This window comes from Scyliorhinus torazame, chromosome 21 (assembly GCF_047496885.1).
Source record: "Scyliorhinus torazame isolate Kashiwa2021f chromosome 21, sScyTor2.1, whole genome shotgun sequence".
NCBI lineage: Eukaryota > Metazoa > Chordata > Chondrichthyes > Carcharhiniformes > Scyliorhinidae > Scyliorhinus > Scyliorhinus torazame.
In genome coordinates this window covers 11,779,581-11,806,226 of record NC_092727.1, presented here as the reverse complement: position 1 = coordinate 11,806,226, position 26,646 = coordinate 11,779,581, and the positions used below count along the sequence as shown (strand labels likewise).

The 26,646-nt window shown below is 48.5% G+C and overlaps 1 protein-coding gene across 2 annotated transcripts in view; it reads right to left on the bottom strand.

The window, feature by feature from the left end:
• Nucleotides 1-26,646, bottom strand: part of abcg4a (ATP-binding cassette, sub-family G (WHITE), member 4a) — a 164,418-nt gene that overhangs the window by 36,962 nt on the left and 100,810 nt on the right. For both annotated transcript variants that reach the window (XM_072486505.1, XM_072486506.1), the window contains exons 3-6: nt 16,930-17,047; nt 16,640-16,772; nt 6,821-6,871; nt 835-980 (exon numbers count right to left, since the gene is read on the bottom strand). In XM_072486505.1, coding sequence (XP_072342606.1) covers nt 835-980; nt 6,821-6,871; nt 16,640-16,772; nt 16,930-17,047 — 448 coding nt within the window. The remainder of the gene's footprint in view (nt 1-834; nt 981-6,820; nt 6,872-16,639; nt 16,773-16,929; nt 17,048-26,646) is intronic.

Here is a 26,646-nt window from a genome sequence, read left to right as displayed (position 1 = left end):
AAGGCACTATAGAAATGTATGCTGTTGTTAATCATCTGTCGCTGGGATATCGCCGAACACTCCTGCCCTGTGACACTGTGCTCAATGCCAATCAGGGCAGCACGGTAGCATAGTGGTTAGCACAGTTGCTTCACAGCTCCAAGATCCCAGGTTCGATTCCCGGCTGGGTCACTGTCTGTGCGGAGTCTGCACGTTCTCCCCGTGTCTGCGTGGGTTTCCTCCGGGTGCTCCGGTTTCCTCCCACAGTCCAAACATGTGCGGGTTAGGTGGATTGGCCATGCTAAATCGCCCTAAGTGTCCAAACAATGTTAAGTGGGGGTTACTGGGATAGGGTGGAGGTGTGGGCTTAAGTAGGGTGCTCTTTCCAAGAGCCGGTGCAGACTCGATGGGCCGAATGGCCTCCTTCTGCACTGCCAATTCTATGATAAGACATAGGAGCAGAATTAGGCCACTCGGCCCATCGAGTCTGCCCCACCATTCAATTATGGCTGATATTCTTCTCATTCCCGTTCTCCTGCTTTTCCCCATAACACCTGATCCCCTTATTAATCAAGAAAGAAATCAGAAGAAAAGGTTGATCATCCCCTGCACCACTGCCTTTTGGGATTACCATGGTTACACGGCAACTCCAATGGCCCAGGGGAATACTTTTGGACGTGGCGCTGGGTGTTATCGGAGGTGCTGTTGGTGACTCTTCTTTATTACAGCCTCCAGTGGGAATGTAGCACAAACCGTAGATCAAACCAACACAGGATGAAACGCCAAATGGGCAGACTCAGTTAGGCCATTGCGCCAGTGGGTAAAGTTACCTCTGGGACATGCCCTTCCTCTTACCTGGTTGGCTCATCAAAGAACATAACGGGCGGATTGTTGACCAGCTCCAGAGCGATGGCTAGGCGCTTGCGTTGTCCGCCAGACAGTGAGAGAGTGCGGGTGTTGGAACAATCGAGGAGTCCCAGAGCCGTCAGAATCTCATTTACCTTTAAGCAGGGTGCAAAGTGTTAGAACCAGGTAGGAGATAAGTAATGGTGACAGAATCATACAAAACGTAGCCCATCGTACTGCTACAAACCACGCTTTCCTCACTCATTATAGTTAAAAAGCCACAAATTCCCTTGACCCAAGGAATTACGTTTTTCAAAACACTGGGACAAGAGCCCTCAATCCAATTTTGGTACAAGCCACACTCACGTTAAATGCGAAGGTATCCCATACCCCAGGAGGGTAATTGGAAACCCAGTGAGGAGCAGTCGGTCGTTGTGTGAACAACTAATAAAGGATATTTATTAACTTAAAAGACAAACACACACTACAAGGAGGACTAGAATAATAATAATAATCTTTTATTGCAACAAGTATGAAGTTACCGTGACCATATTCCGGCACCTGTTCGGGTCAGCCTGTACGGGAATTGAACCTGCGCTGCTGGCCTAATTCTGCATTATAAACCAGCTGTCTAGCTCACTGAGCTAAACCGGCCCAGAGACTAGAATATACTATGGCACTTAAGTAGACTGATGACTATACTCACAGAATCTACTTGAAACTATCCCTTGGACCCAACCACCTGTGTTTACCTGAACTCTGAGGCAACCCTTTTCCCAAACAACATCCAATTTTAAGTAACTTTATGAGCTAAATCCAGTCAGTAATTACCACAACCAGGTTATGGTGGCCACGCCTGAGAACAAGTCTTCAGGTGCATCGAAGGCAAAAAATGGCTGCTTCTTTCGGGAGACTTCGGCAGCTTGATGCAGTTCTGATGTTAGCTGCCTTTCTCTCTCTCTCTAGTTAGGGTTCTATGGTTGTACTATTTCTCATCCTTTGATGTTATTCACCCCGTGGAGTCGGCTTTTGGCAGGTCTGTGTCCATTTCCTTAACTCTCCACTTTGAATTTACTACCTCTGTCGCCCCATTGCTTCCTCTAGTCACAGATGTAAAGCACTTGTTTTCCGCTGACTGGCAAATTTGCATCTCAACACTTTTCCTGATGTCTGCCTCCAATCACCTCCCTGTTATACTTTGATTTCTAATCTTAATTTTCCCCCATTCTTAACAGTACCCTGTGCCAGCTGTGAAAGAGCTATCTAATTATTCCCACTGCTATTAAGGGTGACTTTTGTTGTCCTGAGCTTCCTGATTAGTGTATATGTTAATTGTCACTATTATTGTGCATTCCTTTGATGTTATTGGTCCAGAAATGGACAGGTCAAGAGTGGGCAGGAATACTATAATATTCTTGGTCTCATTGTATTAACACAGGATGAGGTAATGAAAACATTACATTTATTAATAAGCCTCCTACAGTGGCCATGAGGTCTACAAGGAAGAGGAAGATCATTAGACATTGAAACACTTCCTGTGATGGTGGCGGCATGGTAGCACAGTGGTTAGCACTGTTGCTTCACAGCGCCAGGGTCCCAGGTTCGATTCCCGGCTTGGGTCACTGTCTGTGCGGAGTCTGCCCGTTCTCCCCGTGTCTGCGTGGGTTTCCTCCGGGTACTCCGGTTTCCCCCCACAAGTCCCGAAAGACGTGCTTGTAAGGTGAATTGGACATTCTGAATTCTCCCCCTGTGTACCCGAACAGGTGCCGGAATGTGGCGACTAGGCGCTTTTCGCAGTAACTTCATTGCAGTGTTAATGTAAGCCTACTTGTGACAATAAAGATTATTATGAACTGCAGAGCAGGCTTGAAGGACAGAGTGGCCTATTCCTGCTCCTTTTGTATGATGCATTCTGTGTCTAATTGGCATAAAACACAGATTTGAGAGTGCAGATTTAACGGCCATCGTGTGGTGGGTAGTTCTTAAGGACTTTTTTCAGCTATCCTCAGCTGTTGACAGAATTCCTCAATTGAAACAAATCAAGCATTGGTGTGTTGATGTACAAACCAGGCCTTCTGTGTGAACACGAGTTGTGTCCATTAGTCATCAGAACAGAAATCCCCTCCTATTGCTCACTAAATGTGAACTAATCATATGGCCATTTGGAATATTTCCCAAATAACCTTCCTGAGTAATTTCATAACGCAGTTATCCATGCTGTTCTTATTTTGTAAGAATGCCAAACAACTTGGTGTTCAAATCCCTCCATGACATCACCCCTCCAAATCAATGTTGCCTCTACCAGCCCTACAAACCTCGAAGATCTCCGAGCTCTTCCGATATTGGACTGGTGCACATCCCTCATTTCTGCCAGCCATTGTTGATGGTGGTGTCCTCTGCTGCCAAGGCCCTAAAGCTCTGAAATTTCCTTCCTAAACCCCACCACCTCTCTCTTTTCTGTTGAAACACCCCTTAAAGTTACCACGGTGACCAAACTTTTGGTCATCTGTCCTCATGTCTCCTTGGCCTGGATTTTCAAGATGGCCTGCGCTGAGCACCTGTCACCCAGAGTCAGAGGGTAAACATGTCCCCCGCCAACTTCGACAGTCCACTGCCGTTTTGTGCTCAAATGGCCGGCAGCTCTCCAATCTATCCAGGCACAGCGCAGGGTTCCCGGGGATCGTGAGGGGCGTGATGTTGCTGTTGGGGTAACCGACAGGGGAGGGGGGGCCGGAGGTCTCCGTAAGGGAGGGAATCCCGGATCTGAAGGGGCCTTCTCTTGGAGCCCCCTAACCCCTTCCCACCCAAGATTGAGGGTGAGAACTATTTCTGTTTCCCACCCTCAGCAATTGTGTGCCCGCCAGAATAAAAGTTAAGTAGGCCCTTATTTGGGGCATGGGCCTCCTTTTCGAAGCCCTGTCCACCCCACTGTAAAATTGCATTCAGGTTGGGGTAGGTAGGGTCCTGGAGGGAAACCCGTCCATGCTACTTTAAGCTCCCCACCCCCATCTCAGAACCCATCGGGAGGGGCAAGTAGAATTATGGCCCTCCTTTAGTTTGGGGTGAATACTTTTGCTTGACAACACCCCTATGAACCACTTTCTGACGTTTTACTATGTCACTATGTCAAGGGCACTATATAAATGCAAGTAGTTGTTTGGAGTGAGCCTGTATGCCCTTTTTCTGTCCAATTCCCCTTCAAAGAAGATAAACAGTTTTTGGTATCATTCTGTATTTTCAGAGCACAGAAAACCAGTTCTTCATTATTCATAGTGACTCCCTTTCGTGTCCTTACAGATCAACGTAAGCAGGTGGCCACACAAAACACAGGAGAGGAGCGAAACAAAATTGGTCTAAGATTTATCCCCTAAGGCCCTGATTCAGCTTAAAGGCAGCTGATGTGTTGCACAGGCACAATGAGGTAATTTCATGAATTAGAAGCTCCACCACAAGCTTTGTTAAGTGTTAATGCATTATCGTCAGGAATTGCAGCATATGTGCACTGAGCTCAGAACGAAGGAAGGAGACGTCACAGAGCAGGGCTCCCATCCCCTTGTACCTGCAGCAGATATTTTTGAAAGAGCTATCCAATGAGTCGCCTTCCCTTCCTCTCTCCCTCTACATGTTTCCCCTTCAAGTATTCACCGAATCACTTTGTGAAAGTTATTCTTAAATCTGCTTCCATCACCTTCTGAGGCTGTGCCGTTTAGATAACAACTTTTGCACTCCTTTCTTTCGCCATTTGCCGTGGGTCCTCTGAATAGTGACCATCCTGTCAGTGAACGGTTTCCCCTTACTTACTCTATCCCAGCCGGTATGCGGCGGCTCATTGATGTGCCGTGAAGGCTCCACACGCGTGGCACAAGATAAGTTTCAAAATTATTCAAGATTAATGTGAATAAACTCAATCTAAACTCTGTTTTCAGCTTCATGGTGGGCATCCCCAAATCCACGTCCTCCCACGAACGTGCCGACTGGGAATGGGCTGCACACGCTCAGTTCCTCCACCTTCGCTCCATTTTTATTTCTATCAGTTTATTTTCATTTCTTCCATTGATCTGTTTTTCCCTGACCATTGTTCCTCCCCTCCCACCACCCCACTTGGGCCACCTGTTCCTCGTTGTCCTTTGACACACTGCTCACCTTTGTTCTGCCATTCACACATTCTAATCTCTTTATGTGCCGCTATCAGCGCCCTTCTTAGCCTTAATCATCACCATTTACATTCCTTTTGTCTTTCTGTCCACAGCATCTTTGTCAATCTCCATCGCCCCACCGCTCCTTCCCCTCACAAATCTGACCCCATTTCCAGTTCTCTCTAGCTTTGACAAAGAGTCAACCAGACTCGAAACGTTAGCTCCCCCCTCTCTTCACTGATGCTATGATGTGGAGATGCCGGCGTTGGACTGGGGTGAGCACAGTGAACACCAGGTTAAAGTCCAACAGGTTTGTTTCAAACACTAGCTTTCGGAGCACTGCTCCTTCCTCAGGTGAATGAAGAGGTAGGTTCCAGAAACATATATATAGACAAAGTCAAAGATGCAATGCGAGCATTTGCAGGTAATTAAGTCTTGCAAATTACCTGCAAATGCTCACATTTAAAGCATTGTCTTGCATCTTTGACTCTGTCTATATATACGTTTCTGGAATATACGTCTTCATTCACCTGAGGAAGGAGCAGTGCTCCGAAATCTGGTGATTCGAAACAAACCTGTTGGACTTTAACCTGGTGCTGTAAGACTTCTTACTCTCCACAGATGCTGTCACACCTGCTGAGATTGTCCAGTATTTTCTGTCCAGTATTTTCTGTTCTTGTTTCAGATTCCAGAGACCGCAGAAATTTGCTTTTATCTCCAGATTGTTTTCTGTTGGTAATCCGAACCGCGCATGCACCGTCTGGGAACGGGCCGCACATGCCCAGTTTGGATTTTGTACATCGGTGAGACGCATAGGCCGAACTGATGTTAAAAAATCGAGAACTACGCATGCGTGGCCCTTTCCGGCTGGCTCATGCACAGGAGATGCCAGGTTTATTGGGGGACTGGAGATGCTGACCACAGAGGTGAAGACAAAAGGCCCGTGCGCCTGCACAAAAAGCAAAAACACAAAAAGGGCGCAAAAGAATGGGAGAAGCGAGGGAGAGGTGGAGAAGTTGGGGGAAAAAACAGGAGAGAAGATAGGAAGAGACAAAATATAAGTTCCCATTAAGGGAAGAAGACAAAGGTAAGAAACAGGAACCAATAGAGTTAAGAAAAGGAGCAACAGGCTCTAATATTATTTTTGGCATGCGAACGGTCATTGTAAACTTCTTAAACTGCTGAAAATTTGATTAAATGGTGGCTTGAAGTATTTATTTGGAGGTTTTAGAGACCTCCTTTTGCAAGAGAGCAGTTCAGTTGGATAGAATAAGAGGAGTGCCTGAAAACCTTTTACAGGATAAAAGGTGCGCCACAACGTAAAAAGGTTGGGAACTACTGCTCTATCCAACACCCCTAACAAATCTACTGTTAATGCTCTCTGCGCAAAGGAGAACAAACAGAGTCTCTTGACATAACTGAAGTCTCTCAATTCTGGTAAATAATCTCCTTTGCACCATCTCAAAGGGATTGACATCCTTCCTAAGATGTGGTGCCCAGGAATTGAACACAATACTCCAGCGAATTCCCGACATGTGCTCACATTATGTAAAGCTTTCTCGCGGGAGTGCTAATTAATAAAACGTATTGTTATCTAGCAGATTACCTCCTGTTTCAGGGACCCAGAATAGGATTGGAAAATGACTGCAGCATAATTACACGCAGACAACCCAGGCTGGAAGCTCGGCTGACATTTAGCAAGTTTATTTTGGTGCAAATACATTTACACTTCTCCTGAATTCAATTTTTAAATGCATTATTCGGAGCCATGTGCAAATAGCGCCTTCGCTGGTGTGATCGAACTAAACTGTAGCCCAATCTATTTCAAATTGAATTACCCGAAGAGTTCTGTGACTCACCAGTTCCTTTTTAACTTCTAATTTCTCTTTCAGTTTCAGGTGGGCCGAAACCTGTAAAAATAAAGAAAAACAATGTTTTAAATAACTTCTCGTTCAATATCTTATTTGTGAAACTCTGGGTGGGATTTTCTGGCAGTGGAAACAGCTCTTAATTGGCTGGCGGCAGGAAATTCCGATTCTGCCGATGTCAACGGCATTTTGCTCTCCTCGGCGGCTGCGCTGCTGGGGAACCCAATGCGCGGGGGTCACCGTCGACAGGATCATAAGCAGGAAGGGCTGGAACGTTCAGCCCTACATGTCTGGTATCAATAACTAACAAACTGTAATCCTCAGAAATCAAAGGTTTCAATTCCACAGTGCTATGGTGTCGAACCAGACCCTAACCTATGTTAGCAAACCGGACGAGACCCCAGCGATTTTTCAATTTGTAAAACTGAGGAAAGGATTCTTCGCCCCCAGGAGTGACAAATAGGGATCTTATATTGAAATAAACGTGATCTTTAACAAAATATTAAGCACATCAGCATCACAGAAAAATAGCTAAGTTAAACAGTTCTAAAAAATCTCGGGAAGCACTTTTAGAACTTATACCATCTCTATTTCCAATTAAGCAAAGCCAATTACAGATCAAAAGCAAATAAAGTTAGCAAACACAGAATTACTTGCTGTACCCGTGCATAGAAATTATCTTTCAGAAAAGGAGAGAGAGACCCTTTCAGGCACAACGTGGAAATACTTCTATCTTTTTAGACTCAAAAATCCTACAGCCAAAACTGCTTGCTACAGACCTGGTTCCTCCCATTAATTACATCATCTCTATCTCACTAATTGTCTGATGGCCATCTTAACTGAGGCTAAACACAGTCCCTTTAATAATATTCCCCCAGGAAACGTTTGTTCTATAAACAAAATTCCATTCACCCAATATAGGTAAACAAGTACATGGTTGGAATGAATGATTATCTCACTTTTATGACATCTTAATTTCAGCCTTAGCAGACCAACAGACTGGCCACCTTAACCTAAGTTCCTAATAGCATTTCTGAAACAGATATATATATATGAAATACAATCTATATAAAAACTTCCCACATTCATCAGAACCCATTCTCACGATTTCATTACCAGGTTATTAACTAATTTGTTTTGAGAGAAATTTCACTCCCACATATGTAATCTGACAAGTGTTTGAGCTGAATCCTCGTCCTCACCAATTAAGATCCTCTGAATATAGACACGGAGACACCTCGGCTGCCACGTAACTGAGGAGATATTCACAGAAAGTATCGGCCAGTGATAATTCTATCTATCAGGCCATGGATGGGTTAAACCATTAGCCATTCATATGGAGTACTGGCTACTTAATGAGCCCCATAAGCACCCCAAATCTGAGTAAGGGAGAAACAAATGAACAACAGAAACTAGGAGGATATAAATATAAGACAATTACGTTTTTGAAATTCTTTCCCGGGATGTGCATGTTTCTGGAAAAGTCAGCATTTGTTGCCCATCCCTACTGGGTGGCTTACGAGGCCAGTTCAGAGGGTAGTTAGGAGTCAACCACACCGCAGTGGCTCTGGACTCTTAGGTAGACCAGACCAGGTAATGATTGCAGATTTCCTTCACCAAAATGTATTTATTAGTGAACCAGCTGGGTTTTAACAGCAATTGATGATAACTGTCATGGTCACGATGACTGAGAACAGCTTGATATTCCAGGTTTATTGACTGAATTTAAGTTGCACTAGCTGCCATGGCAGGATTTGAACCAGTTTCCTGAGAGCATTAACCTGGGCCTCAGGATTACGAGTAGCAGTGATATAACCACTATACTACCATCTCTATCAAGTTAAATCAAGCCCACTTGATTAGCACTTCCATCCACCAGGTTCAACATTCACTCCCTCCACCACTGACACGCAATGGCAGTGTGTACCACCTACAGAACGGGCTGTAGCAACTCATAAAGCATCTTTGGCAGCACATTCCAAACCCACAGCCTCAACCCTCTGGAATAACACGAGCAGAAGGTCACGGGAACACCATTACCTTCAAGATCCCCTCCAATTCATAGGGGCTGGTTTAGCACAGTGGGCTAAATAGCTGGCTTGCAATGCAAAACAATGCCAGCAGCGCCGGGTTCAATTCCCGTACCGGCCTCCCCGAACAGGCAGTGGAATGTGGCGACTAGGGGCTTTTCACAGTAACTTTGTTGAAGCCTACTTGTGACAATAAATTATTATTAAGTCACACTACATCCTGAATTGGAGCTGTATTGTCGTTCTTTCACTGATGCTGGGTCAAAATTCTTGCACCCCCTTCCTAACAGGCTCTGCGGCTTCCTACAACCCACGGGCTGCAGCGGTTCAAGAAGGAAGCTCACCACCACCTTCTCAAGGGCAATTAGGGATGGGCAATAAATTTCGATCCCTTTAGCCTCAAGAGCTACATCTAATTCCTTCTTGAAATTACACAACAAGGCCAAAACATTGTGTAATTTCAAAAAGGAATCAGATATAGCTCTTGGGGCTAAAGAGATCTAGGAATCGGGGTTCTGAACTTGATGATCAGCCATGATCATAATGAATGGGAAAGCAGGCTCGAAGGGCCGAATCGCCTCCTCCTGCTTCTATTTTCAATGCTTAGTCTGGTCAGCTATGCCGTCATCCCGGGAACAAATTTAAAAATGCAACTGTTATGAATTTGTAATATATTAATTAATATTTGATTAATTAATTATTACTATTTAATTCAATAGGGAAATAAGGAGACATGTCAGCACTCGGGAAAGGGGAACTCAATAACAAAGGAGGTGGTTAAAGCAAAATGTTGAGATGCTTTAAAAAACACCAGACAAAACAGAAAGATATGATGCCAGGTTGAGATAAGTTCCTGTGCTGCATATTTTTGCAAAGACCTTTAAGTGAGTGGTTTAATCCACGTCACCCAATAATGCAACAGACACAAGCGCGGAGGAAAGGATTTCTACAATAACGGCAATATTCGTTCAGAAATATTTTCAACTCAAAAGCTTTCTTGCAGAAATGGAAGTATTTCATGAATAAACTTTGACTTGGTTGTCTTTGAGGTTCTCGGAACGCAGGAACAAGTGGCTGCCATTCAACAGCTGTTTGAGGCAGTCAGATGCGGGCAGCACAGTTGGGTGCGTAGCTAGTGGTCCGTGTGTGCAGGGCACCAGCCTTGGCGGGTGTATGGGTGTTGGCACGTGGTGCAGGGTGGGCTGTGAGCAGACCCTGGCTCAAAAGACATTTTGATTATTAAATTGCGGAGGAAGAGTCACAACACCGCTAATTACTTTTAATGAGAAAAAAGTTGTTAAACATGAAAAGTTGGATTATTATACAAAACTCCTTTACTCCCCCCTTATCTTAACAAATGCACACAGATTTAAAGATCAACATGGATTACAAAGCGCATCCTAAGCTTCAATGGTCTTATTAACACAAAAAGTCCCTTTTAAGCACACAAGATGACTGCGGTCAAATACACACTCAGCTCTAAACCTAACCTGTCTTTAGATGTCTCATCAAAGTCCCCCCAGATGATTGTCGCGTGAGAGTTTCCAAATTCCACTTCCAAATAAATTCTTTAAGGTTTTCTCTCATAATAATGCTTTCCCTTCGCGGTTTGAATTCCATATCCAGTCCAGGGTCTACATGTGACACTTCCAAAAAAAGCAAACTTTGAATCCAACGGTTGAATTTCACACCAACCTTTTTAGGGTTTGTCTTGATTGCTGTGCAAACGGCTCATAATTGCTTAAACTCTCGATTCCCAGACTGTATTAAAATGACATCAAATGTTTCACCTACCTCTTGAGATCTGCTGTCCCACTTTAAATCTGATTACTGCAATTGTCTCTTTTACTCAGAACACTTTGTTTACTCTTCCTTGAATTCTTCTGAACAATACTTTGGTCTCTGTTCTCTTAATTTCAGGTGTCTTAAACATTTTTTTCCATCCCAATTCCTTGTTTATCTGGACTGTAACTTGTACTTTCAGAAGTCTACCTCTTTTTAGCTCCCATCCTGTCCAGTCTTTCTTCTGGCAGAGTTGAGAGATGTTCACTCCCTGAGGTCCTGCCTCCAACTGCACTCAAATTACCTAAACTAAATCTTTATACCTTAACAGGCCCTCCAGTGGTTAAGCAACACCCACATGCCTATGTCTTTTCTTGATTTTTCACAACATAGCCCTCTCGGAGCACAATAGAATCACAATTGGAACTTAACCAACCCCCACACATACAAACACCTTTGTCCAGCATGAATCTAACTACAGGTTTTACCCTTCCAGGCACAGAAACATTAAATTAAACACTTTAAAACTGTACCTTATTTCTAATGTGTATCAATACAAATATAAATCCCTTAAAACTACCTTTGTTTTTCTAATGAACTGCTGAAACCCTCACTTTCCTGGTGGAGTTTGAGGATTCTGGACTGTTGTGTATCCATAATTTTAATCACCTCACCCTACGTGGTCACCCATCAGCTGTCAAGACCCTTACTCCTGGCATTAACTTCCTAAATATTTCCACCTCCCTCTCTTTCTTTCAGACACTCCTTGAAAGTTACCTCTTGTGGCTCATTGGCCTATGTTGTAGTTGTTAAGCTCACAGGGTCTATCTACACCACCGTCAGTTGAGGCAGAGAGCAGCTAGCTGGAAGACCACCCACTAACAATCCGTATGGACGGAGGCCATTCGGCCCATTGAGTCTGCACCAACCCTCCGAGAGATCACTCTACCTAGGCCCACTCCCCCATCCTTTCCCTGTAACTCCGCCTAACCTGCACATCTTTGGACTGTGGGAGGAAACTGGAGCACCCGGAGGAAACCCACGCAGACACGGGGAGGATGTGCAGACTCCGCACAGACAGTGACCCAAAGCCGGAGTTGAACCCAGGTCCCTGGTGCTGTGAGGCAGCAGTGCTAACCGCTTTATTTGACGCCAGATTGTTGATGGGAAAGGGTGATGGAAGAAAAATATAACACAGCTTACAGACTGAGGAAAAGAAAAGGTGGAGGCAATGCACCAAATGGGAAAGGTGGACTGTATAACACCCAAGGGCAAAAACAGCTTGAAGGATAAGCAGATGCTCGATTAGCTGCATCATTGTCGAGATGTTTACATACAGGGAACCTCTGGTGGGTTAGTCAGGCTGTTTCCAATGGGATCCCCCTCCAAAGCCACAACACCTGTGACAGAGGAGCCGTAGGCACTCCTCAAATTTATTTGGTTCAATGTTTAGCGAGACACGGAACCACCTCTATTTCACACTGGCAGACTGATATTGTTCAATTCCAATGGAAAACAAGTAACAAAATCTTCATTCCATGAGGAATTTCACCTTCTCTGGCATTGAATTGTCTTCAAACATCCTGCCAACTGCACGTTTCGAAACTGCCCATGGAAATGATGGCAAAAATAGTGTTGCAGTAACTGACGGTCATTAACTTCAATGCCAGAGGAACTCAAGCAAGATAGACTAATAGAGGAGGCTCTGTACCTCGTCCTTGAAGGAAGTAATTTGAGGAGTGTCAGGTTAGCATCTGTTGTGTGTGTTTTGGGTTACATCATATATATCTCCTTCAGAGAGGGATTCTATTCTGCCTGGCACATTTAGCGGAGATTGCCCGTATATAAATATCACGTCATGAATACAGCTGAATCAGTCATCAGACCAGCTTGTGTTTACCCTTCAACATACACTCCCCAATCTAGTTCCTTGGGTGTTCTCACAAGGGAGGATGGAGGCTTTAGCTGTCGAGGGTATCCGTTGGGCAGGGTTCTCTGTTTTTGCAACTGACAGTTTTGGATGAGATGGGTGCAGTGCATTGAAGAAAATCTGGTGGGAGCATCACATGCTCGCCTGGGAGTCAGATAAATGCTTCATCCTTTGAATTTGACACAATAACACATTTTCCCAACATGCAATGGCATTTGGGGCTCCCTGTCCGTCTGAGATTATCTGATATGTGTGACAGCATGCATTAGGGAAATGGTCCCAACTGTATAAATGGTACCCTGTTAAAAAACAGGCGCTGTAGTGATCTGAAGTCATTTTGCTGGTTTATGATGTAACCCAAATTCCTTTAATTCAATTGCAGGCTCATAAACACAATTATTCTACAATCAACTGCCTTTATCGATGTCCTGATCAATGTCTCCTCAAATCACAGCACTTGCCTTTTCTTATCCTGACATTTACAAAGCACCTTAGAATGTCACCCACATGTCTCCATGATAGATTTTCTTCAGATGTCATTTAGCCGTACTCCCAAGGAACCATAGGCATCTTGCTCCATTTTTAAAAAAAAGAGGCATTTTTGCCTACATGTAGCTTGAGGGGTGCCATTGCACCAGCATGGGGCTTTGCAAGAAGGCAGGGGCTCCATGAATTACCACAGCCGGTGCAGGTACTGAACCTGTGCAGTTGACGTCATTATGCATCACACTCTATTAGTCAAGTAAGCTGCCACCATGCCCCCACTCCGTCAGATTGTAACATTCTGGGATTTAGTGCAGGAATAATTTGAGATGTGACACTGTGCTTGGGAAGAAAAAGATTACTTTGAATCTATTGGGGAGGGAAAAGTGCTCTTGGCTAATTGATAGAGATTAATGGCTGTGATTAGTCAATCATTGTATTATCATTGCGAGTATCAGGGTGGAGGAAGGTGAGCTAGATCAACTTTGGCCTTCTGTCATCGATCAATTCCTATGCTGCTACGAATTACTTTGGAAAAACAAGTACTGTCGCCAACTACAGTGACCATTCCATGTGTCTTCAATGGGCAAAACAAAAGCAACAAAAGATCACAATATGTCTTTGGTTGAAGAGAGGAATGTTGACCAATTGAGACGCTGGGACACTCAATGGAGCAAAATATGCTCTTGAACCTCCGTGGAGCGAGTAGACTGGACCCTGCTTTTGACAGTGCAGTACCCACTCTCAATACTGAACTGTTAGCCAACATTGCACACTAAATAATAATAATAACCATTTATTGTCACAAGTAGGCTTTAATGAAGTTACTGTGAAAAGCCCCTAGTCACCACATTCCAGCGCCTGTTCAGGGAGGCCAGTACAGGAATTGAACCCACGCTGCTGGCCTTGTTCTGCATTACAAGCCAACTGATAAGCCCACTGTGCTAAACCAGCCCCTACAAAACCCACTGTCTTCAGACTCAAAAGGTAAGAGGGTCGACTGATGCAAAGTCACCTGTGCAAAGATGCAGTTTATATGCAAGATGTTATCGCAACTTTGGTTTGGAACTGAACAGGAATCAGGATGGCACATGTCGCAGGTGAACTTTTCAACTTTAGCATTTGAGGCCAGACCTGGAGCTCAGATTCCAACTTTCTTTATATTTTTTCCCACGCAGCGACTCTTAACTGGAGGGATTTACTCGTGTCCCTTTGTGTCCTGTTCAGCCTGTGCATTCTTTCCCCTTTTGTATTTGAATAGTTGTAAAAATGGTGGTTTAATTTCAACAGGCTGTTGCTTGTTCTGGCTCACCTTCAAGATCCATTAGGCCTGTGAAACTGGCAGGGAACGGTGCAAAACAACAAAACCAGCAGGTGGGTATGCAAGCGGGGGAAGTTGAATACTTGCATGCTGATCTCTTTGGCAAACAATTTCTACCTGTGAAACACATCAGCAGCACCCACAGCAGAGACCAACCGGCCAGGTACGGCTTTAAATCTTACTTGGTAAACTGCTTTGTAATGTGGATCTTCAGGTCAGCAAATCAAGCAGTGCACAATGAAGATGGCAGGATGGACTTTTGTCTTTTCATGGATCACTGAAAATGTCACGGTCCCACAGCAAACCACGGGGAAGTGGTTAGCAGAGTAGGTTAGATGCTTACCTTTCGATCTCTGGGTTCTGGGTTCAAACTCTGCCCAGATGGATGACATACGAATCGCCTCGTTGGATTGGCTTTAAACCTCCAATGCAAAATTAGTTTGGGCAGAATCAAGTTCAGGGCACAAATCTGCACTAACGCACAGAGCGTCCATGACAATGGCTGTCAATGCAGCATGCTACCCCCATAAACACCTTTGGGAATGGAAATTTGGTGGGGCGTGAAGCAGGCGACCCATTATCGCCGGTTTTCCACCCGCGTTGAAGATAAAAATGACCCCCATGAACCTCAGAAGTCTTGGGGCGGGACTTACTGCCCTTCGCGCCAGCAGGAACTTGCGGTCCTACTGATGGGGTGGCGAGCCACACAAAACAGCGTACGCCTCAGTGGGGCAGATCCCATCGGCAGCCAATGGCAAGCCCCTCCGGGGGGGGGGGGCACCGGGAAATCCTGTCCTCGGCGTTGGGGGAAGAAGTGCATTTGATTGGCAACCGGACCAGACTTCATCCGCTCTGACCCAAGGCTGCAGACGTTTGGACTCAAATAGGAAATTATCTACTTTCTTTAAATATTTTACAAACTGGAGCCCTACAAACAGTGGAATAATGTTCACCGAATGAAAAGGTTCACCGAAAAATGAAATAGAGGGTAACTTCAAACTAACAAGTCTGCGGAAAAGCTTGAAATTAAAACAGAAAACTCCGGAACAAGTCAGCAGGCCTGGCAGCATCTGTGGAGCGAGATGCAGAGTTAACGTTTCGAGCCCAATATTCCTCTGCTTCGGAATGGCGAAGCTCACCTGATCAGCTGGGGTGCTTGTTTGACACCACACTCCATCCAACCTCCCCCAAAAATCCCTCATATCCGACACATTCCCCAGGGGCTTCGACCTATACAGATTTTTATAAAACTCCTTAAATACCTTGTTCACCTGCTCCAGAGACGCCACCAGCTCTCCTCACCCATCCCAGACCCAAACAATCTCTCGTGCACCTACCTGCTGCCAGCGCTGGCCTGCCAGCAAGCGACTGGCCTTATCCCCGTCTTCAAATACTACCCCCTACTGTTGAACCGCCTTTCCTGTGGACAGAAGGTCACACCCCACCTGCAATTCCTTTCTCCTCACCAGACGTTCCGGAGTTGGATCCTCCGCATACTTCCCATCCACTTCCAAGATTTCCCTACCAGCCCCTGCCGCTCCTCTCTTGCCTCCCTGTCCACTTGAGTTTATCGAGATGATCTCGCCCCTTCCCGCCGCCCTCAGCGCCTCCCAGATCACTGATGGCGCGACCTCCCCGTTCCTATTGAACCCACATAGCCATCAATCACCTTTCCCATTTTTACACAGTCCAATGTTGCTCTCATCGATTTCAATAGAGGATAAAGGTACATGGGGTTAAATCCAGCGTTGCTCCCAATCTTGTCCGTATTTAAAATGTGGGGTAAATAAAAATGTTTCCCACTAATGATACATTCCCCAGAGTGTAAGACTTCTCCCCAGTTAGAGTGTTGTTGCTCTACAGATGCCTCGAATTGAAAATTCTCCGTGGGTCCGTTTCACAATCCCTGAAGATTCACAACCCTGCAAAATCTCCGAGCTGCTCACACTCTCGCCTCTTGTCCAGTGTCACTTCCTTCACTCCGCCATCGGTGGCCGTGCCCTCAGCAATCTCGGCACCAAGCTCTGCAATTCTGTCTCTAAATTTCTCTGCCTGGCCCCCGTTAAGCAGCTCTGTGAAACCTGTCAAACTGACAATGCGCCCATCCTAATGTCTCCCTCCTCGACCCAGAGTCAGTTTATTTTTCTGCCGATGTTCCTGTCAAGTCCCTGGGGACATTTTACTACATTACAGAGACTGCGCAAATGCAGGTTGTCGTGGTTGTGGGACAGATGGGAAATGGCGTGTCTGTGCTGACCACATACCATCATGGCTTCCAGAACGGTGAGGTGCGGGAGGAGCATGTCATCTTGCATGATGTAACAGGACATCTTCCTGAAGGTTCGCAAGTCCCGAGGCTGCCCATTTATCAGGATTTGGCCTTTCATCCCCGTTTTCCTGCAAGGAATAGGAAGGCAGTGTTAAAAAGGACCATTGCCGTTCGTTATTATAACCAACAGCACAGAAACCAGCCATGTTGGCCCCAATACGTCCATAGTCATGTTTATATTCCACACCAGCCTTCTGGAGAGGATCCATTATTTTTAAGACTCACCTGTATCCTGCCAGAATGTTCATGAAGGTTGATTTTCCAGCCCCTGAAGGACCCATAATCCCGATGAGTTCCCGACTGCAGAACCTTCCGGATAGGCATTTTAGGAGAGTCTTGTACCCTAAGATACAAAAGTTAAAATATGCGTGACAAGAGCATGGCATTTAACACACTAGAAAGCCGGTTAGCACTTCATTTATTCATGCCATAGACATTTATTTGAATTCAGGATAGCCTGTTGTACACGGTCTATGAGAAGGGACTAGCCAATCTCGTCCTCGTCTCTTAGTTACGATGTTCCCATTGCTGTTACGTTATCAATAAATTGTGAGTAACATTCCAGAAGGATGTGGTGTGGGGAGTGGAAAGGTCAGACGGGTATAATAGAGGGTGTTCCTCTGAGGGTGAAGGGAAAGCACATTGCTGAGGCAAGGTAAATAATTATTATCAGAAGCTTAATAAGTCCATTATTATCAATGGGTAGCACTTTTGCTCGGAGTCACAAGTTGTGGGTTCAGGTCCCACTCCAGTCAGTTGAGCACGCAATTCGGACCAGCGTTCCAGTGTAGTATCGAGAGAGGGGCCTTGTTTAGGATGAGACATTAAACGAAGGTCTGCCCACCCACGTGGATGTGAAACATCTTTTGTGCGGGATTTCCGGATGTCTTGGGCAGGACCGGAAGATTCCGCTGGTGAACAATGGCGAGCTCCCTCCACCAAGGGAATACGCGCCCAAGGGTGGGGGGGGGTGAAATATTCCCAGCCACCGTAAACTGACAATTGATTCAATCTTTGTCAGCGGCCCACATCCAATGAACACATTTTATTAAAGTGAGTCTTACTAAGGCCAACATACTTCTCCCCATTAGCTCAGCCATATATCCCGCAACCATCATCATCTAAAAGCAAGTGAACTGATTGGTTCTGGCACCTTGTTGTGCATAATTTAACTGTCACATTCCTTTCACTGCATCAGTGACAAAGCATCAAAAGAGGGGCAAAGTTCAGAAGGCGGGACCTTCAGGAATAACCTCAGCCGGTACGGGGAATTGAACCCTCGCTGTTGGCGTCGCTCCGCATAACGAACCAGCCGTCCAGCCAACTGAGCTAGCCCAGCCCCTTCATTTTAATTAAAATTCCCTCAAACAACCTGAGAGATCACATCACCATAAATTTGGTTCAGAAGAAGAAGGTGTTTCGCTTCAGTTTACGAATACCAGTGTGTCCCACTGTCGCCTGTAGCTGGGTTCCTAATGAAATGGCTTCACTCACAGTTCCTGTTTTTTGAGCAGCGCGGAGGAACACTTCCTCCTGGAATCTCCCCTAAAATTCCCCTTCACAACTTGAACCTTTGCCCTCTTCTGTTACTAGTGTGTCAATTATATTGCTGAAATACGGAGGTGAAGGGCATTGTTTCATTAAGTACCCAGAGCACTTAGAAAGAGAGACCGCTGGGACACTGGGTGCTGGATAGGAGGCAGACATTTGTAATGCAAATTAAGGAACTATGCAGAAACAAATTTGTGTCTCGTTTTATATTTCATCAACTGACTTGGGATCAGATTACCACCTTCCACCCTGCCTCGGTATATCCAACAAACCTGTGATAGTACCACTGATGCCGCCAACATATCACCGATTAACAGAATACCCATGGCAGCTGACTGGTGTTTGAACAATCCGATTTTGCTTTTTAATTTGGCGTGGACATTTTGTCATTGTTTGCAGATGACACCAAGATTGGCGGCATAGTGGATAGTGAAGAACAGGACCTTGGCCAACTGGGCCGATGAATGGCCGATGGAGTTTAATTTGGATAAATGTGAGGTGATTCATTTTGGTAGATCAAATCAGGGCAGGACGGCCTCAGTTAATGGTAGGGAGTTGGGGAGAGTTACAGAACAAAGGGATCTAGGGGTATAGGTTCATAGCTCCTTGAAGGTGGAGTCGCAGGTGGAGAGGGTGGTGAAGAAGGCATTCAGCATGCTGGGTTTTATAGGTCAGAGTATTGAATACAGGAGTTGGGACGGTCTTGTTGAAGTTGTACAAGACATTGGTAAGACCACACATGGAATACTGTGTGCAGTTCTGGTCACCCTATTATAGGAAGGATATTGTTAAACTAGAAAGAGCGCAGAAGAGATTTACGAGAATGCTACCAGGACTTGATGGTCTGAGTTATAATGAGAGGCTGGACAGGCTGGGACTTTTTTCTCTGGAGCGATGGAGGCTTAGGGGTGATCTTATAGAGATCTATAAAATAATGAGGAGCATAGATAAAGTAGATAGTCAACATCTTTTCCCAAAGGTAAAGGAGTCTAGAGGGCATAGGTTTAAGGTGAGAGGGGAGAGATACAAAAGAGACCACAGGGTAAATTATTTCACACAGAGGGTGGTTAGTACCTACAACGGGCTGCCAGAGGCAGTGGTAGAGGCGGGTACAATTTTTTCCTTTAAAAAAGTTACACAGTTACATGGGCAGGGTGGGTATGGAGAGATATGGGCCAAATGCGGGCCGAAGGGCCTGTTTCCACGCTGTAAACATCTATGACACTAGGATAACGCTTTGCTTGCTGTGATCACGATGAAATTGACGCAGGGAATTTCTTGTGAAGCTCGTGCCCACTTTATGGGGAAAAGCAGAATGGCAACTGGGGAGTAAAAACTGAAAATCAGTCCTTCGCTTCAGGCATCCATAAGAAGCCAATTATAGATCAGTATCGGAATAGGCTATTTAGCCAACTGGCTACAGAGCTGGGAATTGCAAAGACAGAAGGAAGAAAGGTTCTACCTCAAAAAAAATATCATTTAAATAATTGATATTTACAATTTATTGAGCTGCACAGTTACAGTGAAACCATCGTTTAAACTCTGGTTTACAAAAATATTGAGTAAGAAAGAATATTCTGAGACCTATTTCTCTCATTTAGAGCCTCTTTGCTTTATGTGAAGGCTGCTAACTCAACCATGTAATATGGAGTGGCCCAAGCTGGGATTCAAACCTGGGACCTTGGAGCTGCGAAGCCACAGTGCTAACCACTGTGCTACCGAGCCGGTCCAGAGATATCGGAGGCTGAACATTTAGCCTATTGGCTCTGCAGCTCAGAGAAATCCTTCCCCCCCCCCCCCCCCCCCCCATCCCCCTCCCTCCACCGCCATCGTTAATTGGCCAGTGAGCCCACCCTTTGCCCTCTAATTCGCCAAATCGGGAAAATCACCGGTGAATTATTGTTCCCCACTCAGTTTGGTCTTTTTGACCCCCATTTCAGCTGGATGGCGAGGGCTCGAAGCTTGCCAGGGAAACACCCACATGCTGACTGAATAAGACTCAGCTGTGATGCATACAGTCAAGCAGCATTCATTAGCTTTAAGAATGAATAACATGCCTGGATGGAGCTGAGGCCGATGGAACCGCGTCCCTCGAAGAAGAAGGGGAATAAAATGCTAATATTCCAAAGTAGTCCCAAGGACTTTGACATCAAATTGAAGATGAGGGTTCCTTTCAAGATCTTAACCCCTGTAAGACATTTCCCTGTATTATCTCATGGTGAGATTTCACATTGCAATTAAACTTCTGATGGTAGGCCTGTTGGTCAGCTGTTAAACACTTTGCTCTACTTCAACTGGACAAAATTTGGACGATTCAATTAGTTGCTAAGAGCAAAGTAAATCTCAGCGTAGAAGCACATTTTGTTAGTCGATAAATGTCTGAAAATTCGCCATCACTTCAGAGATGGAAAGAAGATGACATCATTGCCCTGTGCCAGGAATCGAAGTCTCGATATTGATCTACTCAGAATATTTAGTGGCAATATGAAAAGCATGGTAAAAGGTAGAGAGTTGGCAGGAAAGTGAATCCCACTCTGTTTACCAATACAGCTGTTCCTTGTTTACCACTTCTAATGCGTTCCTTAAAAAAAAGCACATTAAATGAAAATAAAGTGGGGGGAAGGTGTGAGGGGCGTGTGAATGGGGGAAGTATGTGTGTGGGGGGGGGGGGGCAAGGGTGTGAGGGGGGTGAGAGTGGTGGGGAAGTGTATGGGGGGTTGGGTGGGGGAAGTGTGTGAGGGGGTGTGGGGGAAGGGTGTGAGGGAGGGAACTGTGTCAGTGGGGGTGTGAGGGGGGTGAGTGGGGGAAGTGTGTGTGGGGGGTGGGGGTGAGGGGGTGAGTGAGGGAAGTGTGTGGGGGGTGAGTGAGGGAAGTGGGGGATGTGTGTGGGGGTGAGTGGGGGAAGTGTGTGGGTGGTGAGTGGGGGAAGTGTGAGCGGGGGAAGAGTGGGGGGGGTGAGTGGGGGAAGTGTGTAGGGGGTGAGTGGGGGAAGTGTGTGAGGGGTGAGTGAGGGAAGTGTGTAGGGGGGTGAGTGGGGGAAGTGTGTGAGGGTGTGAGTGAGGGAAGTGTGTGAGGGTGTGAGTGGGGGAAGTGTGAAGGGGGGTTGGTGGGGGAAGTGTGTGAGGGTGTGAGTGGGGGAAGTGTGCAGGGGGGTGAGTGGGGGAAGTGTGTAGGGGGGTGAGTGGGGGAAGTGTGAGGGTGGGAGTGATGGAAGTGTGTGAGGGTGGAAGTGTGTGAGGGTGGAAGTGTGTGAGGGTGTGAGTGATGGAAGTGTGTGAGGGTGTGAGTGGGGGAAGTGTGTGAGGGTGTGAGTGGGGGAAGTGTGTGAGGGTGTGAGTGGGGGAAGTGTGTGAGGGTGTGAGTGGGGGAAGTGTGTGAGTGGGGGAAGTGTGTGAGGGTGTGAGTGGGGGAAGTGTGAAGGGGGGTGAGTGGGGGAAGTGTGTAGGGGGGGTGGGAGGGCAAGTGTGTGAGGGTGTGAGTGAGGGAAGTGTGTGAGGGTGGAAGTGTGTGAGGGTGTGAGTGATGGAAGTGTGTGAGGGTGTGAGTGGGGGAAGTGTGTGAGTGGGGGAAGTGTGTGAGGGTGTGAGTGGGGGAAGTGTGTGAGGGTGAGTGAGGGAGGTGTGTGGGGGGGGAAGTGCGTGAGGGTGTGAGTGGGGGAAGTGTGTGAGGGTGTGAGTGGGGGAAGTGTGTGAGGGTGTGAGTGGGGGAAGTGTGTGAGGGTGTGAGTGGGGGAAGTGTGTGAGGGTGTGAGTGAGGGAAGTGTGTAGGGGGTGAGCGAGGGAAGTGTGAAGGGGGGTTGGGAGGGCAAGTGTGTGAGGATGTGAGTGGGGGAAGAGTGTGGTTCCCTCGTATAGGGGTCCACATCGAGGCCCCCACTTCCCCCCTGTGCCGCCTCCATTGTCCCCAGATTTTGAGGGCAGCCGCCACTACCGGGCTTGTGGTAGACCTCATTGGAGGGAGCGGCAGCGGCGCCATTGCCAGCGCCCCCAGACTCGTAACCACACAGGACGCCGTCTCCAGCCTCTTCCATGCAGTCCCCTCCATCACCCACTTGCGCACCATCGCCACATTGGCGGCCCAGTAGTACCCACAGAGGTTGGGCAGTGCCAGTCCCCCCCCATCCCCACTCCGCTCCAGGAACACCCTTCTCACCCTCGGAGTCCCTCGCGCCCACACAAACCCCGTTATGCTCCTGTTGACCCGCCTAAAGAAGGCCTTCGGGATAAGAATGGGGAGGCACTGGAACAGGAACAGAAACCATGGGAGCATCGTTATCTTGACTGATTGCACCCTACCCGCCAGGGACAGTGGCAACGCGTCCCACCTCTTAAACTCCTCCTCCATTTGCTCCACCAGCCTCGTGAAATTAAGTCTATGCAGGGCCCCCCAGCTCCTGGCCACCTGGACCCACAAATACCTGAGGCTCCTCTCCGCCCTTTTTAGTGGGAGCTCGCCAATCCCCCTCTACTGGTTCCCTGGGTGAACCACAAACAACTCACTCTTCCCCATGTTGAGCTTGTACCCTGAGAAATCCCCGAACTCCCTGAGGATCCTCATTACCTCCGGCATTCCCCCCACCGGGTCCACCACATATAGCAGCAAGTCGTCCGCATTGAGCGACACCCTATGCTCCTCCCCACCCCGCACCAACCCCCTCCAGTTCCTCGACTCCCTCAGTGCCATAGCCAGGGATTCAATCGCCAGTGCGAAGAGCAGGGGGGACAGGCGGGACCCCTGCCTCATCCCTCGATGCAACCGAAAGTACTCAGACCTCCTCCTGTTCGTGGCCACACTCACCATCGGGACCTCGTACAACAGCCTAACCCACCTGACGAACCCCTCCCCAAACCCGAACCTCTTCAGCACCTCCCACAAGTACCCACAGTCTACTCTATCAAAGGCCTTCTCAGCGTCCATCGCCACCACTATCTCCGCCTCCCCCTCCCTCGCCAGCATGATAATAACATTCAGAAGCCTCCGCACATTCGCGTTCAACTGCCTCCCCTTCACGAACCCCATCTGGTCTTCGTGGACAACCTGCGGCACCCAATCCTCAATTCTCGTGGCTAAGACCTTCGCCACCACCTTGGCATCTACATTTAACAACAAAATCGGCCTGTAAGACCCACACTGCAGGGGATCCTTGTCCCGCTTCAGGATCAAGGAGATCAGTGCCCGGGACATCGTCGGGGGCAAGGCCCCCCACTCCCTTGCCTCATTGAAGGTCTTAACCAGCAACGGGCCCAACAGATCCACATATTTTTTGTAGAATTCGACGGGGAAACCGTCCGGCCTCGGTGCCTTCCCCACCTGCATGCTCCCTATCCCTTTGGTCAGCTCCTCCAACCCAATCGGGGCCCTTAATCCCGCCACCAGTCCCTCCTCCACCTTCGGGAACCTCAATTGGTCCAGAAAGCGGCCCATCCCTCCCTCTTCCAGTGGGGGCTCAGACCGATACAGTTCCTCATAAAAGTCCCTGAAGACCCCATTGATGCCAACCCCACTCCGCACCACACTCCCTCCCCTGTCCTTAACTCCCTCGACCTCCCTAGCTGCGTTCCGCTTCCGAAGCTGATGCGTCAGCATCCGGCTTGCCCTTTCCCCATATTCATAAACCGCCCCCTGGGCCTTCCTCCACTGCGCCTCCACCTTCCTGGTGGTCAACAGTTCGAATTCGGCCTGGAGGCTACGCTTCTCCCTTAACAGTCCCTCATCCGGCACCTCCGCATACCTCCTTGTCTACCTTCACCATCTCCCCCACCAGCCTCTCCCTTTCCCTCTGCTCCCTTCTCTCCTTGTGGGCCCCAATGGAGATCAGCTCTCCCCTAACCACCGCCTTCAGCACCTCCCAGGCCATCCCCACTCGGACCTCCCCGTTATCATTGGCCTCCAGGTATCTCTCTATGCTTCCTCGGACCCGCTCGCTCACCTCCTCGTCCGCCAACAGCCACACCTCCAAGCGCCACAACGGGCTCTGGTCCCTTTCCTGCCCCAGCTCTAGGTCTACCCAATGCGGGGCGTGATCCGAAATGGCTATCGCCGACTACTCGGTATCCTCTACTCTCGCTATCAGCGCCCTGCTCATAACAAAAAAGTCGATCCGTGAATAGGCCTTATGAACACGCGAGAAGAATGAAAATTCCCTAGCCCCCAGCCTTGCAAATCTCCAAGGGTCCACCCCTCACATCTGGTCCATAAACCCCCTCAGCACTTTGGCCGCCGCCGGCTTCCTACCCGTCCTAGACCTGGAGCGATCCCGTGCCGGATCCAACACTGTGTTAAAGCCCCCCCCCTCATTATCAGGCCCCCCACTTACAAGTCCGGGATCCGACCCAACATGCGCCGCATAAAACCCGCATCGTCCCACTTCGGGGCGTACACGTTGACCAGCACCACCCTCTCCCCTTGCAGCTTACCACTTACCATTACGTCCCTGCTGCCATTGTCTGTCACAATGCTCGACGCCTCGAATGACACCCTCTTTCCCACCAAGACCGCCACCCCTCGATTTTTGGCATCCAGCCCCGAATGAAACACCTGACCTACCCACCCCTTCCTCAATTTTACCTGGTCTGCCACCTTCAGGTGTGTCTCCTGGAGCATGACCACATCCGCCTTCAGCCCCTTCGGGTGTGCGAACACCCGGGCCCGCTTAACCGGCCCGTTCAGTCCCCTTACATTCCAGGTTATCAGCCGGATCAGGGGGCTACCCGCCCCCCTCCCCCGCCGACTAGCCATAAACCCCTCCTCGGCCAGCCACGCGCCCGCACCCCACGCCCGGCCTGTTCCCCACGGCGGCAGACCCCGACCCAACCCCCTCTACTTGCTCCAGCTCCCCCTTGACCATACCAGCAACAACCCCCCCCTCCAGCTAGGACCCCTCCTAGCTGCTTTGCTCCCCCCATTGCACTCCCGCAAGTCAGCTGACTCCTGCTGACCCCGGCCACTCCCGCCTCTACTTCGACTCCTCCCATTGTGGGACATACCCTCCCCCTCCATTACCCACCAGCAGGCTCTCCCCCTCCCGCTTCCATCCCAATCGCGGGGAAAAAAAACGTGCTTCCTCGCCACAGCCCCCTCCAGCCTTCAGCGCAGGAAAAAGCTCGCGCTTTCCACCTGCCCGGCCCCACCTCCTCTGGCGCAGCTCCTTTTACAGGCCCAGTCCCCTCACCCCCGACTCAGGCCTCCCCCTCCCCCCGCGGGCCCCATCCCCCCTACCGGCCATCCACCCCTACTCCGTTTACTTGCCCCCCTCCAAGAGCCCACCTGACAGACCCAACCAAAACAGTGCCCAACCCACCCTAAACACCCACACCGAACCAAAAGAAACAAGAACAAAGAACCCCCCCTCAAAATGTAACACAGCAACAACAATCCCCGACCATCCCCACGCCCGACCCCACACCCGACCCCCCATCCCGACCCTCAGTTTGTGTCCAGCTTCTCGGCCTGAACAAAGGCCCACGCCTCCTCCGGGGACTCAAAATAATGGTGCCGGTCCTTGTAGGTGACCCACAGTTGCGCCGGCTGCAGCATGTCAAACTTCACCCCCTTTCTGTGCAGCACCGCCTTCGCCCGGTTGTACCCGGCCCTCTTCTTCGCCACCTCCGCGCTCTAGTCCTGATATATTCGAACCTCCGCATTTCCCCACCTGCTGCTCCTCTCTTTCTTGGCCCACCTGAGTACGCACTCCCGATTGACGAACCGATGAAACCGCACCAGCACCGCCCACGGAGGCTCGTTAGCCTTGGGCCTCCTCGCCAGCATTCTATGGGCCTCTTCGAGCTCCAGGGGCCCCTGGAAGGACCCCGCTCCCATCAGCGAGTTTAATATGGTGACCACATAGGCCCCCACGTCCGATCCCTCCAGGAGGCCCAGGATCCCCAGATTCTTCCGCCTCGACCGGTTCTCCATCTCCTCGAACCGTTCCTGCCATTTCTTGTGGAGCGCCTCGTGCGCCTCCACCTTTACCGCAAGGCCCAAGATCTCGTCCTCGTTATCAGAGATCTTTTGTCAGACTTCGCGGATCGCCAGCCCTGGGCCGTCTGGGTCTCCAGCAGCTTATCAATAGAAGCCTTCATCGGCTCCAGCAGGTCCGCTTTGAGCTCCCTGAAGCAGCGCTGGATAACCTCCTGCTGCTCCTGCGCCCACTGCATCCATGCTGCCTGGTCCCCGCCCGCCACCATCTTGCTCTTCATCTCTCGCACTTTCTTTGGGTTCACCACCATTTTTTTAGTCGCCCCGCTCCTGGCCCAAGCCATACACTGTCGGGGGAATGTTGCAGTCTTCTTCCCACACCGGGAAATGTCGAAAAAGTGCCGTTGGGGGCCCTGAAAAGAGCCCAAAGGTCCGTTCCAAGCGGGAGCTGCCGAAGTTGCGACTTAGCTCTGC